The 19917-nt window shown below is 42.3% G+C and overlaps 1 protein-coding gene across 2 annotated transcripts in view; it reads left to right on the top strand.

Annotated features, from left to right (window-relative positions):
* The window catches only part of LOC137423406 (kin of IRRE-like protein 1), a 446337-nt gene that overhangs the window by 392270 nt on the left and 34150 nt on the right, over window positions 1-19917 (top strand). For both annotated transcript variants that reach the window (XM_068110539.2, XM_068110538.2), the window contains exons 10-11: window positions 11520-11620; window positions 12173-12371. In XM_068110539.2, coding sequence (XP_067966640.1) covers window positions 11520-11620; window positions 12173-12371 — 300 coding nt within the window. The remainder of the gene's footprint in view (window positions 1-11519; window positions 11621-12172; window positions 12372-19917) is intronic.

The raw sequence follows: 19917 nt of genomic DNA, 5'->3' as shown, positions 1-19917 counted from the left end.
CCATACTATGTGTTCTTTTTCATCATCAAGGTCAATACTCTGTATTCTGTCAAGTGTTGAGATGTACTCATGGTCATGGTATTTCTGTCTCGTAATCACACAGTCTTTAAAGCGTTCGAGACCAACATCTGTGGGCTTGGTTGTCTTTTCATTTTTTCTGTTGCCTTGGCAAATGAGGCATGTGCTCCAGTCGATGTCCAGTGCAACTGATTCTCTCTTCCGTCTCCCGCCTATCACAGCTACAGGTTCCATCTTCATTCATATCTGGAAAGAGACAAAGACTATGTCTACCACAACACTGAAAGCTATTTACAGCACATGCAACAAGCAATATGTTATAGTACATTGTTAACACAACAATTATGTTAAAATGATGATTCGGGCAGGACCTGAGGAAGGATACAAAGGAAAGCATCATTATTGCAATATATTATGTCTCAAAAATGTGTTGGTATCAAATGGTAGACTGCATTACCTTAACTTAACGTCATAATGTGAAATATTATATTTTATTGGCCATTTGGCAGCCATCTTGGATTTTCACTAAAGTGTGAAATTCAATTTTTATTAACACCTAATCACATAGAGTAAGTTAATTTGGACCTATCATGATGAGAAAAAGTCATACAACAATGATATTGGTTGGAATCTGGAAATATTGAAAATTGGCACGTTTTGTGATTTAGGGGGTAGGGGTAGCTGATCATGCATAAAACATATTTTCTGAGAACTTGGGTATATTCCTGAAGATTTGCTAATGAAGAGGAGGGATCTGGGCAAATTTTAAAACTATTTTGAAAGAAATTGACCAAAGAACAACTTCACAGTATGCAATTTAGTGATTTGGAAAAATCAAAATGAAGGCGTTTTTCAGGCATATTTTTGCCTTTTTGCTTCAATAAAACCACTTATAGATATGCCATGCACCCCAATTTGGGTGAGGATTGTTGTATGACTATATGTTATAAGGTCATAACCCTAGAGACCTTTAAGACAGCCAGATATAAGTTCTAGAGCTCAAATATTAGAAAACACCAAAAATGTAGGCGGCCATTTTGAAAAATGGCCACAAATCTGGTCCAAACCATTTCCCAAGCTGGCAACAAGACTTTTTGGGTTCCTAGAGGTCTGGGCTTTCAGAAAAACATTGTTGCCAGCTTGTAACATGAGTGTACCCCTACTGTCACATTTCCTGGAAGTGCCTCCAGACTATCACTGTGCTCCAAGTGAGCGAAAAGAACATTCCCCAAGTCTCTGTTCCGGCATCAAGCCAAAGTCGATCCACGCTCCGGTTATCGTAAGAACGATGTCGTATTGAGACCAGACTCCCGTTCGGCTGACAGTCACGCTGCCAGAGATGCGCAAAGGTGCCCTCAATAGGCGACTGGGAAATCACACCTTCGGGTATGAATGTTCACGGCTCCCAAACGGCGAACCGCAAATTCCCACTCGAAATCCACGTTACACACGCAAACCAGGCTAACGGCTGGATGCGGTGAAGTGGTTGGAGCGGGGTGAAAATCCTGGAGTGATGCGAAATCGGGAGCGAGACAAAATGGCTGACGAGCCCGTACTGAAGGTGTACCTGCACTTCAACAACGATTCTCTTCGGAATCAACTGCAAAACCTGTCACGCAGGGTTTTCTGTCACAGCGATAACCACTCTGTCACAGGAATCCCTTTCCCAGGAAACCCAAATTTCGCTCGTGACCCCAGTTCGCCAGCGTTTGCTCAAGACCTCAAAGCAGCTCGGCTTCTTCTCGACCTCACTTGTTCCTCTTCTTCTCCCTCCTCTTCTTCATCCGGTTTTCTCTCGATCCGGTTTCCGGTTTCTTTTAAAACATTAATTTTTTACCTTTTGCAAACAGTTATCTCCATTTCACTGAAACGATAACAATAACAGTACATGGAACCAAAAGTGCTTACAGTGGATGAAAACCACAACGACGGAAGTGACGAATCTGTAACAATATATATATATATATATATATATATATATATATATATATATATATATATATATTATATATATATATATATAATATATATATATATATATATATATATATATATGTATATATATATATATATACACATACATACATACATACATACATACACACACACTAGCATTTGCACATTCCTACGAGTGTACTGTCACATGTCATGTGTACCGAATATGCAATCAGGGATGCCAGAGTGCATTTCACATTTGGTGAGGCTATGTGCCAGAATGAGTCATTAAGTGACGGGAGAGATGAAAGATGAGAAATTTGAGAGAGGGACAGAGAGGGACAGAGAGAGGGAGAGGGACAGAGAGAGGGAGAGGGACAGGGAGAGGAGAGGGAGAGAGAGAGGAAGAGAGAGAGAGAGAAAGAAAGAAAGAGAGAAAGAGAAAGAGTTGCAGAAAGACAGTGCAAAAAAATACAAATGATTGAGTGGAACGGACTGCAGCACATGGGGACCTTTTTTCTTTTTTCTTTTAAACAAAGAAATCTACAAAATCACATCACCGTGACAAGTGAAACATGCAAGAAGAGGTAATTGCGCATGAGAACAAGGTTGCTCCAGTCCAATCAAACTGGAATTGCCATTTGGTTGTAATGCCTGCAGGGAAAACTACATTTTGGAGAGCACGTCCTTTGAAGGGAACATTGGACTGGATATAACCTTGTGGGCCAAGTTTTGTCTTTCTCATTGTTGCCTATTCTATGATGCAAATTCACTCTCTATGGTCCCTAATTTTTATTCATTAAGGAAGCATTAGTGGTCATAACGTAACCTCAGGCTCTTCCTGCTTTCTGCTGCCCTGGCCTAAAATCCATGACAAATGGAAATATGGCTTCTCAGTGAATTAACCTGATCTTGTATGATCCCATGGATTTATGTGAAACTGAAAGTGAAGATAATCTATCTATAATTCCAGTAATCTCTGTCTGTACGTTTGTACGTTTGTACGTCTGTTTGTCTGTGACCGCTGTTTCTCGACAACCACGGGTCCGATATACTTGAAACTTGCCAGGTATATTGCTGGGGACCCGAGGATGTGCCTTTTCAAGGTTTCATATTAATCGGACAATTACTTACCGAGCTATGTCCAAAAAACGATTCAACCAATCAGAGAGCAGCGAACGATCGCGTGTGCCGAACGTGGCGGACACACTCTGCCTCGGATGGCACATTTGAGAGCGTATTCATTTATTTCACGTTTGCAAACTATGTTGGCGTTAAACTATGTTTTAAAACTAATAAAACCGAATTTGCGATTCATTCGCTTTCCTGCGCGTTTGTGCACGCGATGGCGATTTCTTTACCAAACTCCGGAAGCCGTTCGCTTTGGACCAAACCATTGCATGTAAATAGAGGGGGGGGATTGTCACCGTACTCGCAAGCCGTTCGCTTTGGACCAAACCATTTCATGTAAATAGAGGGGGGGGATATAATTTTAGATATAGATATTGTACGGGCAATGCCCTAGTTAGAAAGAAAATGTAAAGAAATAAGTTTTTAAAAAATGGTTTAGGAGAGAGAAAAAGAGATTTAGAGAGATGAGGGGCGATTGAAATGGGCAACGCAAATATGAAGGAGAAGCGCATTTTCTGGCTGAATTAACAAGTTGAGGACTTCGAAACAGAAATACGTTAATTACAGAACAGAAGTCTATGGGTGCAAAATGTGAAGAAAAAAAAAGAACAAGTCAGGAGACGACTATGATTCACGAGCGAGCGGTATTCAATGACAAAGGTCAAAACCAACATTGAAAATATATAAATAGGAATGTATTATATGTTATGAGACTAGTTAGCTAACCAATACCAAAAATTCGGTTCGATTCCGACAACTTCGATTCGATTCTGAAAATTTGACCTTTGTGACCTTCAAAGGTCACAACCTCCCACGAGGTCGATATCAACCTCCCACGAGGTCGAGGATTCTGAAATTTCTTGGAAAACTTGTATTTCATGATGTATGTGATAATATAAGATCATGTACGACATTTCACCCCATCAGGAAGCGAACAATGTAATAAAACCATCAAAAATCGACTTTTCTAAATGTGACCTTGACCTTGGGGTGAAAATGAAAAATCGAGCTCCGTGGGGTTAGGGTTAGGGTTAGGGTTAGGGTTAGGGTTAGGGTTAGGTTTATCTTAGGTTAAGACACGTGACATTGGCCTTATCAAATACCGAAACCCCTGTCAGATTCCACCAACTCCCTCGGAGAAGATGGAGCTTGAAATCGATTACCCCCTAAAAAACATATTTTTCGGGCGTGGCTCTGCCCACGATGGGTGCAATACGCCCACTCTAGGCAGGACACAACTAGATCATGATATCAACCTCCCACCCAAGTTTCATCAAGATCGGATGATATCATCGGGTAGTTATGCTGTGGACAGACAGACAGACACACACCCATGACGAATATTGTGGTCACTGTTTGATAACTCGTGAACCAAAACAAAAAGTGAATTTCCATGAGACATCAGGCAAAGATTATGGGAAATACAACTTCTCTTTGCAGCTTATATCGAGTTTATAAGCAATTTGGTCCTTCTGGGTCCACATGGAAATGTAATATTTGTTGGAATATTTGAAGCGAAAGCCAGACCTAAAGTGGGAAGACCCCGATGATGGGTTGATAGAGACATTCAAGATAGCAGGTATGAATAACCATTTGAGATGTTCTGGGGAGGTAAATTTAGCAAGTGGAATTAAATGTACATTAGATTATGTAAATGAATACATTTTGTGAGTTTTAATAATTAAAAATTGCACTCTTTTATTTATTTATTTATCTAAAAAGAGGCCTTAAAATATGTTTTAAAGTGACTCTTTAGTGTTGTTGAATGAAGTAAAAATCAACTTATATCAGTCTCCTGCATGGTGATCTACGACGCTCAAACTAAAATTACTTCCTTTATGTATTGTTGTGGCCAAAAATATTGGCACCCTTGCACTAATAATAGTATTTGGTCTCTGAACGGCCTCGTGTCCAGTTTATTTTGAATAAGGAACGTTCCAGGCAGCTTACCAACGCTCAGAGGATTAAAATCACTTTTGCTGTATTATTTAAAAAAACACTCCAAGTGCGACGGTAAAAAAACATGCTTTCTTCACATAAATTTCGTCACAGGAATTCTGCGGATTATTTGTAGTTAATTAGCCTAATTAACTGAGGAGATCATAACAATCATTTCGGAAGAACTACACAAATCAGAAATTCCACATCAGAAAGCTCCAGTCGAACTACACAAAAACATGCCACACACACACACACACACACACACACACACGTACACGCACACAAACACACACAGACACACACACACACAGACAGACAAACACACACACAGACACACACACACAGACAGACACACACACAAACACACACACAGACACACACACACACACACACAGACACACACACACACACACACACACACACAGACAGACACACACAGACAGACAGACATACGGATACACACACACACACACACACACAATTCATCAATTTATAGCAGAAGGAACAGCCGAGCAAGTCTTTTCACCAATGCGTCGATCTGGCCATTTAGTCATCGTGAATCTGCTGAACTGTTGTACCAGGGAACAACACAAGGAACTGCAGAAACTTCCAAGAACACATGAAATGCCGTTTCTGACGATCTTTTTTTTTTTTAATTCATGGGGGAGGACCCCCAGACTCCCCCCCCCCCCCCCCCGCCCTGCCCAATCGCCCTCCCCCGGCAATAATGGTTTCGTGCACCCCTCCGTCTTTACATTCCTGCATCCGCCCCATGAATATGTCTGGGTTATAGCACTCGACATTTCCTCATGCATTTGATTCTCTGTCGCACCCTACCACTGATGCCCAAACTCACAGCTAATTGTCTCCAAGGTTCCCTCTTCGACTGGATAAGATGATTTCACGAACACTCCAAACCGCACGTTATTTGGATTTAGTACCATCCCATGCTCCATCTTTAGTGGCCAATCTCCTTCAGACACCATTCTGAGACGAATCGTGTTTGTGATGCACAACAATAACAAGTCCTCAGCCATCTTGGGGCAGGACAGTTTTGGTCCTCCATAACGCCTGCCAAGCAAATTCACTAATTTATTTATTTTGGTCAGCCTTTTGGAGATGTACCGTCTCTGGTGCTCCTGGACTTCACTATAAGGAACAGCCTTTCATCTGCAGATCGAATCTATAAGATGACGTTTACAGCAAGGACAAATCGATACAGTGTGTTGAAAACATCCTTCAGAAACCTTGGATTTCTCCTCAGGGCACATTCTTCCTATGCCACCCTCAGATTATAATGGTGTATAAAAACCTTCATCCATAACATCATGGAATATGCATCACCGTGGTGAACTGGTGCTGCTGTGTCCGATACTCCCACCCCTTCCTTCTTGACGGCATGAAATCTCAGATCCTCTCTGTGTCACAGAAGGTCACTCCAGGAAGCTCATGATTTTCAGAATCTGAATCAGGGTCATTCCTACTTGGTTGGTGGCTTTGCCCTTTCTTTACCTTCACTATTCTGGTCTCCCAATATATCATGCCCTCTTACCTTCATGTCAGCCCCACTCCTCGAGTAACACTTGCCTTTTACCATTCTTGAGGCTAAACTCAATCACCTCAAATCTTCGATACTCCTCTTTTCCCACTGAACTGTATTCCTGCCCAATGTCTCAATCTCTTCCCCACAGGATTTAACATCACAGTTTCCTCTCATTGTGCTGTGGAGCATTACTTTATTGTCAGCCCGCTGTCTCCTTGGTTTTTATGTTACTTTGTTTTCTTTACAAGATCGAGTCTCATGGAAGAGAATTTTGTCTATTGATACCTTGCTTCCTGTCATTTGCTCTTCCTTGAGCCTTAATACTTATGTGAAACTTTTTTTTAATCACATGGTGGTTCATATGCAACAAGTGGTTGCTTGGATGCATCATTTTCTGGGGGTGTGGCTGCCGCTGATGCAAAGCCCCCCATTACCAGTCAGGTTGTACTCATTTTGTCGATCTCGGAAGGATTATAGGCCAAGTTAACCCATGTGGTGTTAATTCAACGGCACGACAGGAGCTCAAACTCAGGACCCTAAGATCTCAAGCCAGTCACCTTAACCGTTTAGACAACACCAGTCTAAATCACATGATGATAATTTTATATCACCTTTTATCATGCTATCACTTTTATCAAGTTATCAGTTTCTTAATTACATAATTGCACAATTGAAAATTAATTATTGGACAACAATAATGTGTATAGCAGGCCTGGTGTTGGCTTAGCGGATAGGGTGCTGGCTTGGGATCCTCGGATCCTGGGTTTGAATCCCGGTTGATCGCTGAATTAGCACCAGGGGCGTTGACTCAGCCTGTCATCCTTCCGAGGTCGGCAAATTGAGTACCAGTGCACTGGTAATTCCCTGTGTGTCGCAAGAGGCAATCAACAGGGTTGGTGGCAGGAAGGGCATCTGGCCATAAAACATTGCTTCAAAAAGGGGACAATGGTGCCCGAAAAAGGCCAACCCCTGCTCTGTGGGGAAAAATGGCCTCTAAAGGTGGTTCAATAATGTGTATAGCATATTAACAAAAGTACAGCAGAGAAAGGCCCAAGTGTTTCTCGATATATTAATAGTACATGGACGCCATTTTTAGCTTCCGCCACCACTCCTCAAGGTGGCCATATGCAGTCGCGCATGCCCATGCATCCTCTCACCGCAAAAGTAGACCACACAATGACGTAAGGCCTCATTCAAGAACTTGTCAACCACATCAGAAAACCCATCAACCCCAATAAACCTTGTAACAAGTGGTCAGGGTCACCCCGCTTTACGGTACACACAATATATCACATACTGGACAGGTACATGAGAAGACTCAATGTATTTTACATAAGTTACAAGGACAAACCAATACGGTGTGTTGTCCATAAAGTCCTTGTGCAACTTTGAACCTTTAAAACTTTTGATGGACACATGATGGATACAAACTATAAATAGTGCATGAAAGTATAATTCATAATGTTATTACCAATGCAACATCACACCATCTTTCGCAATACATCGTTCAATCCAATTTTCCAACTTGTTGAAAACATCCTCCAGTTGCTGCTGAGTAATTTCATGAATTTAATTTGTGATCGTACACATGTACCGATCCACTTGTCTGGGGAGACATCATTCAAGAACTGCCACACATTTGAAGCAAAGTGACAGAGAGCCTCGTCTTGCTGATACAAGGTGATTTGTGAAGGATTTAATTGCTGACACATGGTGACATGTAAAAAAATTAATCATCGGTGTTTGGGAACAAATAAATCCTTCAATATTGCAAAGTAACATTGCTTTTCCCCCCAAAAATAAAACTTGATGAATTATTATCAAGAAAACTTGATGGATTATGCTTTCATATGCCAGATACACTTTTTTCAATCATTTATACGTCAGATGGTATAAAAGTTCAAAGTTGCACAAGGATTTTATGGACAACCTGTATATGGAATTTTAATATGGGATCTTATTTTATAGGTTCTGTCCTCAGATGAGAACTCCAAGCAAAGCAACTTATCCATACAGTCGTGGCCACACATATTGGTACCCTTGCACTTTTTTCAAATAACTCACAATTTTCTCTAAAAATAAGTTGAAATTGACAAAAGTATTTGGTCTCCACAATTTTTGATTTCACTGTTAATATTACAGAACCTTTGTTTTTGATTCAGAACTTAATATATTCTTTTAAATCAGAAAATAAAAAGAAATGGCAATGACAAAAAAAAATTGACGCCCTTGAGCCTAGACTTAATATTTGGTAGCACAGTCTTTGGACAAATTAACTGCAGTCAAGCACTTCCTATAGCCATGAATGAGCTTCCTACACCTCTCTGCTGGCAGTGCAGCCCACTCTTCTTGTGCAAACTGCTCTAGTTCTCCCACATTTGAAGGTTTGTCTTCTCCCAACTGCTGTTCATGATCTCCCCACAGGTGTTCAATGGGATTTAGATCTGGACTCATTGCTGGCCACTTCAGAACAGAACAGCGTTTTGTCTTGAACCATTCCTGAGTGCTTTTTAAAGTGTGTTTGGGGGGTCATTGTCATACCTCTTGCTGGCTGCAAGACCCATGACCTTTGACGGAGACCCAGATTTCTGAAACGGGGTGAACATTGCGCTCTAAAATGCCTTGGCAATATCTTGATTTCATGATACGATGCACACATTCAAGGCACCCAGTGCCAGAGGGAGCACAGTAACCCCAAAACATCACTGAACCTCCTCCATGTTTGACTGTATGGAAGGTGTTCTTTTCTTTGAATGCTTCATTTTGTTTTCTGTAAACATAGAGATGATGTGCTTTACCAAAAGGCTCTAATTTGGTCTATTCTCCCAGAAGGATTTTGTCTTGTTCACTTGTGTTTTGGCAAACTCCATTCAGGCTTTCTTATGTCTCTCTCTCAGGAGTGGGTTCCTCCTGGGTCTCCTATCATACAACACCCTTTCATTGAGTTGGTGACAGATTGTGCGAGTTTAAACTATCGTACCTCGTGTCTGAAGGTCAACTTGCATCTGTTTGGCAGTTGATCATGGTGCTTTCCCCACCATTCAAACAATCCTTCGCTGCAAACTTTGATCAAGTTTTCTCTTGCGGCCATGTCCAGGGAGGCTGGCTACAGTGGCAAGGGCCTTAAACTTCGTGATAACATTGCGTACGGTTGACACAGGAACATCAAGGTCTCTGGAGATGGACTTGTAGCCTTGAGATTGTCCATGCTTGGCTACAATCTTGTGTCTGACCTCCTCCGACAATTCTCTGGTTTTCTTTCTTTTCTCCATGCTCATTGTGGTACACACAGTGACACAAAACAGCAGAATGACTCCTTTTCTCTATTCAAACTGGTTGAATGAGTGATTTTTATATTGCAGGCACCTGCAACTCACTACAGGTGAGTTCAATTCCAAAGTAAAGGAGAAACACCTGCTTGAAATCTAATTATTTCCAACAACTTCTAAAAGATGCCAATAACATTGTCTGGGCCATTTTAGGATTTCTGTGTGGAATAAGCTAAGATTTTGTCATTTCTTCAGCTTTTTGTTTTGTTCCACTGCAAACCAAAAACACACAAATGTCGATACCAAAATATTTTTTTATTTCAACAATGTTCTGGAAGAAATGGTGCATTATTTGAAAAAAGCGCAAGGGTGCCAATATTTTTGGCCACGACTGTATGTGATTGGTTCATATCACATACAGTCCTATGTTGAACAATGTTTATGGTTTTCTGTATTTTGTCACAATAATTTTTCAATAACAATTTCAATAATAATCCTCAAAACAATAAGTTTTTTTAATTTCACTAAACATTTTCCAAGATTACCTTCTCCTTTATCTTATGCTCCTACTGCTGTCGGAATGGGAGGGATTCAATTTCCACAGGAGATTCAAATGAGAAAGTTCAGAAGAAAAATTATATTCCAAGCAAAGCAGCTGGTAGTGAAGGATGCTGATGGGTGATGTACTGTATAAACCAGGGGTAGGAACGAGGATTGATTTGCTTCCGCACCTTTCACAATGGAGGACATGTAAGATTGTGGGATCGAAAAGCTCGAAGCAGTTTTCTTTTTTCACTCCATCCACATATTTAAGCCTGGTGTTGGCTTAGTGGTTAGGGTGCCGGCTTGGGATCCTGGGATCCTGGGTTCGAATCCCGGTCAATTGCTGAATTAACGCCAGGGGGGTTGACTCAGCCTGTCATCCTTCCGAGGTCAGCAAATTGAGTACCAGCTTGCTGGGATGAATGACCATGGTGTGTACCCCGATTTAGAATAGGTACACCGTATCCCTGCGCATCGTAAGAGGCGACCAAGGGTTGGCGTCAGGAAGGGCATCCGGCCATAAAAACATTGCCTCAAACAGGGAACCATGATTGTCATGGGGCCCGCAAGGCTAACCCCCGCTCTAGTGGGGAAAATGGCCTTAAAACGATCATTCATTCATTCATTCATTCACTCCATCCACATATTTATTTAAATTTGCTCAGCTTTCATATGATCTTTTCTACTCATCTATTCCCACATGTTTAGTTGTTTACTTTCTGGTATTTTCTTTACCATATTGCCATACCCTCAATGTTACCTCTTGACAACAATCAATGGTGGTCAGTCACCATTGATTGTTGTCCTTTCCCATCACAAAGCACACTTTATTGAATTTAATTATTTATCCTCATTTATTTTGTTCATTTACGGGACCCATTTTGTTTACGAATGCACCCTTTCAACGCTATGCACGATGGAAATACTGTCTCCGACAAATCTTTGCGAAGCAATGCAAGATAGGGACGTTTGGAGAAATCTGATCATGAATGTCACCCGAAGTTGGCCACGAATTGACGGAAAGAGATAACTAGATAATTATTTTATTCCACATGACCATTACTCTTCATTACTTTAATTCAAACCCCACACAACCCTCTTGTCATTTGAACCCTCGTTCAATCTGCCTGTGAATGCAGGGCCACCAATCATCTCGAGCGATCTGGTTCAGCATGCCGTACGAGGAGAGAAAGGCCATGTCGAGTGCTTCATTGGAAGCAAACCACAGCCTGACCGCATTGTGGGTGTCATTTATCCATTTCACCTTGCATTGATTGGTCCTCATGACATGCTCTGCATCCCTCATGTTTTGGTCTCACCTCATTTTCTGAACTGAATTCCAATGCTTTGCATAAACCGTATTTTGCGTCATGCTTTTTTTTTTTGTTACAGAAATAATGTGGATAGAAATAATGAAGTGCCCCATTGCCCAAAAAATATTCTTCTTTTGTTTTTATCTGCATCATTTCTGCTGTCCAAAATCTTGCAAGTTTTCCAGATCTCAAATCTTCTCTGACTGCAATTCCTTTTTACAGTTTTGGTTTTCCTTATATATTTTGTCCTTTTTCATTTTCCCTCCTGACCTATAGTCTTCTCATTGAATACTAATGAATCTCATTCTCTCTTGTTCTTATTCAATCATCAATCTATCATCATTTATCCGAGCTATGTGTCCTACCCATTTGCATCCATCACAACCTCCTTTATCTGTATCCCACCAATCAATCATCCCATTTCATTTAAGGCTCCTTTCTTCACCACATGCACTTCAAGTCAATGCCATTCTTCCCAGGCTTGGGCTTGGAAAGAGAATGTGCTGGAGGTGGGGACCTATGAGCGTTACACGGTGGAGACAGTGAGTGGTGTAGATGGAGTGCTCTCAACACTCACCATCAGCAATGTGGTTGAAGCTGATTTCCAGACACTCTACAACTGCACGGCATGGAACTCTTTTGGCTCTGATACAGAAATATTCACCTTGCAAGAGAAAGGTATGATGTACTGTCCTTATTTGCAGATTTTTGAAGCTGCCAATTATTACCTCCGCCACCAAAGGTGGATGGAGGTTATGTTTTCACTCCTGTCCATTCGTTTGTTTGTCTGTCTGTTTGTGAACAAGATATCTCAAAAAGTTGTGAACAGATTTGGACAAAATTTGGCGAGCTGTAGTGTATGTAACAAGGACGAAGTGATTAGATTTTGGTGAAGATCCGGATTCGGCTCGTATAATCTTTTAAGTGATTCTTCACCATTGGGAGATCGGGTCAAAAACGATTTATAGCATGATATCTCAAAAGGTTATGGACGGATTCGGGCAAAACTTAGTGGACAGGTTGGGTGTGTGACAAGGACGAATCGATTCGATTTCGGTGAAGATGAATATGGACCGGATATGAGAATTATTTAATTTTTAAGCGAATCTTCACCATTGATTGATAGAGCTAACAACGACATATAGAAGGATATCTCAAAAAGTTATCGACGGATTTGGACGAAACTTCGTGGACAGGTTGTGTGTGTGACAAGGACGAATCGATTCGATTTTGGTTAAGATCTGAATGTCGATTCGGATACGAGAATTATATAATTTTACAGTGATTCTTCACCATTGAGAGATCGGGTTAAAAGCGATATACAACATGTTATCTCAAAAAGTTATGGACGAGTCATGACTAAACTTGGGGATGAGTTGGTTAGGTGAGAAGAACAAGCCGATTAGATTCTTGTTCAGGTCTGAATCCAGATCCGGCCTATCAGTAGGATACAAAACATCAATTGTTCAGCCTGGCGGAGGTATGCGCTCTACCGAGTGCCGTTCTGGTATATTTCTGAACAATTTAATTCTCTACTTAAATGGATAAAAAACTAAAATAAAAGCAAATTGATAATAAGTTTTTAAGTCAGGAGAAATATCAGTGAGAACAGGAGAAATGAAAAGAGGAAGAGGAAGGAAAACACAGCATTGAAGGCCATGCACAGGTGGATGATAACTGCAAGTCTGTGTGTGGGATTGGGTGGTTCAGTGGTGATATTAAAAGATGAGAGTTATCGCTCCACATTGGCCACGACTCTTTAGACTGAGAGGAACACAATGGGGCATAAATGGAGAGCCAGAAGTTCAGAGATATAAAAGGGTGCAGGTGCCGACATACTGCAGGGTGCAGGTGCTTCAACACATAAAGAGCTGAACAAACCCTCCACCTTGCAGGATGTATCCAAAGGGGAAATATTATATTCATGACCCCCATCCCACACAGGCAGGCTTTCAGTTTTGACATGAAATAAGCGACTTCCTTTTGAAAAACAGGAAAGACCTGTGGCCTATGAGGGCTTATTTATCGACTTGAGTGTGATAACCACCGTAGCTAAAACCTCTCCGGAGGACTCAGCATGACCATTGGGAATACTTTTGGAATGAAGAGTCGAAGTGGAAGAGAAATCAAGCACACAGAGAGAGCGAAATAATTTATATGGGAACAAAGGCATCGAGCCTACGACCGACTCCATGAATATCTTTTTCAGAAGATGCCACAAATGTCGGGTTCTATGGAATCTCGTGGAAGTTCTATGCTCATACATGAGGAATATAAAGACTGGGTTTTGCAGTACAATGAGTTCATGAAAATCAACGAGGAACACTTCAAACTCTTCAATAAAGAAAACCAATCTCAGCAGACCCACAGTTTTAACAAGGAGGCAATGCATCTTCGGGTCATTAAGGCTGATGTGGAAGAATTCTTCAACAAATCGTCACAGTCTAAGGCAACAGAGTATCTTCAAATTGGTGACGCTGCCTCAGTGATAAGTAGGAGACCACAAAGGGCTAATGCTTCAAGAGCTAGCTCACACTCTCCATGTTCAAACACTGAACTTTAGCATCTTGCAAAAGAACATAAAAGGCTTCGGCCTTTCTGGTCGCTCTGCCCTGATATTGACCGCATGCATGAGCTGCAGCTCACCAAACAGAAGATAGAGATGAAGATAATAAGACTCGTTTAATCCACGGAGCTGTCATATATTTAGCTAAGAAGACAGACCGACAAGCTCCACCTGCAAACTGTTATGGATGTAACTAGAGCTTGGATTAACGTGCCGGATCAGTTTGATGGCGAATTAGCAGTATGGTGTTCACTTACATCATATCATGTCTTTCTTACATGAGTTTTCAAACTTATTCCAATAAAATACACACACACACACACACACACACACACACACACACACACACACACACACACACACACACGGTGTTCCAAAAAGACTTGGACAACTTTGGTTGCTAATATATTTAGGACCGCAAATGATACAATGATACCCTTTAATTCATATATGATCCAGAAACTGATAAAGTTTTCTTTATTTTCAGGTTTGGTGGTTTAATGTAAAATAAAATGGCGACTCCACGGGATAAAGCTCAGCACGTCGAATGGTTCAACGAGATGAGATCCGGCATGCAAGTTCAGCGTAATTTCCATACAAGTTGGAAGGAATCCACCATCGCAGACTGGTATCAGAGAGTGGTATATGAGGTTTAAGGAGACTTGAAGTTGTCAGAAACAGAAAAGTACCAGTCGACCAAGCACAAGTGTAACAGACGTTGAACGAGTGCATGAATCATTTCAACAAAGTCCCTGAAAATCAATCCAACACACATCCAGACAACTGGAACTACCAACCACCACTGTGCACAGGATTTTGCATAAAAGACTGACGCTTTATACAGATAAGGTGCAGATTCTGCAGGAACCCAAACCAAATGACGGACCCAATGGCAAGGTGTATTGCTCAGCTTTCATATGATCTGAAGCGGTACCCAAAAGGTCCAACTGACCCAGAGGACCCCCCCCCCCCCAAAAAAAACCCCCCGAAAACATTGGAAATGCTCGGTCCATAGAGGATGACTAAGATTACTTGAAAAAGGTCATGTTCACAGACGAAGCTTGCTTCCATGTATCGGGCGGGGAAGGTCAACTGGCACAATGTGAGCATCTCGGTCTGAAAACCACCACAGGGTCATTAAACACATAAGTGAATGTGGTATGGTGTATGGCAAAGCTCAATGTGTGGTCTGGCCTTCTCCAAGACCACTTGGTGGGTCTGATTTTATTTGCGGAGGATACAATGACCGTAACAATTTACATGAACATGTTGGAAGGATTTGCCTTCAAACAGAATGCAGATCTGCAACCCGTTATCATTTTTCAACAGGATGGCGATCCCCATCTTTGGGCCTTAGTCGTTCAAGCCATCCTGAATGAAAATTTTCCAGGTCACTAGATTGGCTGAGAAGCACCAACCGCCATGGCCCACACAATTACCAGGCATTTTATCTGTGGTGGTATGTCAAAGACATTTACAAAACCAAATTGACACACCTGCAGAATCTTCGTTCTCGGATCACAGCTGCATGCGCACTGGTGGATGCAACAATGTTGAGCGAACATGGCAAGAACTTGTGTACTGCCTTGATGTTCTGCGTGCGACAAATAGAGCTCACATTGAAGTGTATTGATGGCGTGCACAAAACATTATATGAGTTTCTGTATCATATAAACCAAAGGGTATCATGTATCATTTGTGGTTATATATATATATATATATATATATATATATATATATATATATATATATATATATATATATCAGTCACTATGCGACCTTCATATCATCAGTGGAGAACCGCCAGCAAGGTGTCCCATACAGCTGCTGCTGCACCTTGCTGGGAGCGATACGCACCGCCTGCCACGCGGTGACGTTATCTCTGGTATCCACTCATCATATGGAGTCGACCTGGTTGCGGTTGGGAGTTACTAATAATGGTATCTGTAATCTGGTTCTCCAACCTAATGAGCGGACAACATGACGTCATCGCCATGCACGTCCGCCTTGCCTGCAAAGTTCCAGGTCGACTCCATATGATGAGTGGATACCAGAGATAACGTCACCGCGTGGCAGGCGGTGCATCTCGCTCCCAGCAAGGTGCAGCAGCAGCTGTATGCCACCTTGCTGGCGGTTCTCCACTGATGATATGAAGGTCGCATAGTGACTGATATATAAACCGAAAGGGTCACAGAGTTACAAGTGTATGGAAAGCCTCACTGCGTTGCCCTGATGAAGCCCCAACAAGGGCGAAACCAGGTCGGTAACTGTGAGTTTTGCATGCACTTGTGACAGTATCTGTATTTATAATCCGTAATGACGCACTGCTAGATGGTTCCTCTGGAACTTTGCAGGCAAGGCGGACGTGCATGGCGATGACGTCATGTTGTCCGCTCATTAGGTTGGAGAACCAGATTACAGATACCATTATATATATATATATATATATATATATATATATATACAGACTTGGCATTTAATATGGAATATTTTTTTTTTCTTGACTTGGGTTTACTTTCTTAACTCAGTATATCAATCTGGTGAGTTTCTTTTACACTTTGGTGATTTATTTGTTAAAAGAACCATGTCACTGATTGTCTGTCGCAGCAAGAAGTCAACAACAGGATTATATCACAGGTGGCGTAGCAAAATGTACGGACAGGTGCATTTGACGATTGGCTTCACAGTCGGGTATACAAGGGTTGTTGCGTTCTGTATTAGTGGAAAATAACTGCTGCACGTCTCCAAAAGTTATTGCCGCTTCCTCTGGAGATGGTCCGTCAACTCGACAATGCTGTTTGTCATGGAGTGGTGGCTGTACGAAATTACAGCATGAAAGAGCGTGCTATTGCTCGGCAGTATGGCATCACTCAAGGTCAGGTGTCAAAGATCCTGAAACGAAATGCTCAGAGGGGTGTCCCTACTGCAATACTGAGGCCAGGACGTCACCGCAGAACCACAAGGAGGGATGATCGCCAGCTGCACCGGTTAGTCCGCAATGGCCGTACCAAGTCAGCTAATCGGCTTCGCGCTGAGTGGCAGCAACTGACAAATGTGCCTGTATCCAGAAGGCTAGTCAACAAACGACTGGTTCAAGCAGGCTATCGTGCCAGGCGTCCCCCGAGAAAGCCACGCCTGACCAGACAACACCGCCAGCGCCGATTGCAGTGGGCCAGAGAGCACCGTCAATGGCAGCCAGGACGCTGGAATCACGTGATCTTCAGTGACGAGTCTAGATTTCTGGTCTATCGTCAAGATGGCCACGCCCGAGTGCGCAGACAAGTGCACGAAGCCTACAACAAAGGTTGTATAGTGCCAAGAGTCCAGGCTGGAGGTGGTAGGGTGACCGTTTGGGCTGCTTTTCATGCAGGGGGAAAAACTGACCTGGTTGTTCTGAATGGAAACCTGAACCAGTTCAAGTACAGGGCCATTCTGGAAGAAACATTGCTTCCATTTGCTCGTGCAGCCTTTCGAGGAAACTTTGTCTTCCAAGATGACAATGCACGGCCTCATCGTGCTCGCATGATCCAACACTTTCTTGCTGACCGTGGTGTAGAGCATATGGAGTGACCTGCCATGTCCCCGGATATGAATCCGATAGAGAACTTGTGGGCAGAATTTCCGCGTCAAATCGACCACTTGGACCAGCAGCCGACCTCTGTGCGTGAATTGCAGCAGGCTATAGTCACTGCATGGCAAGCGATTCCTGTCCAAATCTTGGCAAATCTCGTGAACAGCATGCCTCAACGTGTATGTGCTCTCCTGAATGCTCGTGGGGGTTACACGAAGTACTGAACTGTAATTTTACTGTCCGTAATCCCAGTCATAATTTAACTTTTGTTTTTGTTGAAAAATTTTTTGGCTAATGTGCAAAATAAAGAGATACTTCAGGAAAACGTACAGAAGTTTAACACAGTACTGTCCATGAATTGAGTTCGATATCAGTTTACATCACTTTAAAGGATCAATTTATTTGTTTCGAAATGTCAAATGTGGTTTTTGTTTCTTTTAAAGGTCACATTAACAAAATCTAGAATAATTTCAACATAATTCCAATGAACTTTTGGTTGTAAGACATCTTGAAAAGTAAGTTCACCCCCACAAAAAAAATATTCCATATTAAATGCCAAGTCTGTATATATATATATATATATATATATATATATATATATATATATATATATATATATATATATATATATATATATATATTATGTATATATATTATATATATATATTGTTGCGGTTTTGAGAAGCCACACTTGTAAATAAATATCACATCATTAAAAGTTAAAGGTAGCACCCCATAGATAAGCCACAAGCAACACGTAGGTCACCATAAGACTTCAGTTATTCCTTAGTATGTGTTTAGATAAGGCCATGTTTCCAATAGTTGAATCTGCGTTGTGTCAATCAAATAAGGAGTAGGCCCCATTCATCCATTTGACAGCCTCCCTCTCCAAGCGACGCCATTAAGCGTGCCCTACAGTCTGTACCCCATGGCCCTCCCAATTGTTACATGCCTTTGTTAGCAGCATTCGCTGCCCTTGAGCGTGAGCTCACTAAACGCTGCCATAAGCCACGAGGTGAGGCCCGGAAAAAGGGGGCGGAGCGCCAGGGAGAAGGTGTGGCCACGTCACCCAGCCGTCAGGGCGGGGCCGGTAAGACCTAACCAGCCAACCAGGGCTGAAGTGACATCGCCTGACAGGCGTGGCTTTTGGGCTTGCGGAGCGATCTCTGGCTGGATTATAAAAGCGAGCGCACAAAGCCCTTTTACAGGACTTTAAGGAAGATCGCTCGTTAAAGAGGACTAATGCGCTTGATCGTGGTTGAAAGGACTTATTGGGAGAGCGCATATTTACAGGACTTGTTGGAAGCACGCTTGGTAAATGGACTACTGTGATTTTGGAGAACTTACAGCGAAAGCGTGTGCTGACAGGACTTGTTGGGAGAGCGCACTGGTAACAGCACTGCGAGGACGAATGTGCTTGATCGTGGACTTGCACAATTAGCGCTTGCGTACAGGACATTGGAGAGGGGGCGTTTGGGGAGAGTCGTGCAAATATTACGTACGCCGCCAGAATACCAGCCTTCCCCCCGTGATATAATTGTCCGTTCGCGTTACACTGTGAAGAGCTGCCTGCCGGGTTTTCCATCGCCTGGACCGGAACCAGACTGGAGACTGGACGCGCTGGTGACCATCAACCTGTTCCTCTACAACCCCCGTGTGAGTGTCTGTGTGTGTGAGACGGGCCCGTTTGTCCAGGGAAATAAGTTAAGCCTGTAATTAAGACGGCCCTGTGTACTTCTCCTTCCTCTTTCTATCTTGTACATTTCTTTCGTTTCCTCTTCTTTCTGGACATTTGTAATAAATTGCCCTGTTCTTTCTGGTTTCTCCTTAATCCGATCGTCCCAGTCTTTTCTCCATTGGGTAAATGTGGCACAATTCGGAACCGCTATAATCGGGTCTAGTCACCTGTTAACAGCTCGGATCGCGGATTGCTATCCGCTCGGCATATTCCATCCATATCCGTGATTCGAGCGGGAGTTATTCCCTCGTTTCCGGTCGGCGTTAGTAATTAGGTAGTAGTGAATCCCTAGGCCGAACAAACTCTACCTAACGCCGCGCCGGGAAGGACGTTATAACTTCCAGGACTC

This window comes from Myxine glutinosa, chromosome 3, assembly GCF_964187855.1.
Source record: "Myxine glutinosa chromosome 3, kmMyxGlut1.1, whole genome shotgun sequence".
NCBI classification, from domain to species: Eukaryota; Metazoa; Chordata; class Myxini; order Myxiniformes; family Myxinidae; genus Myxine; species Myxine glutinosa.
This window is presented reverse-complemented; position numbering and strand designations above follow the sequence as displayed.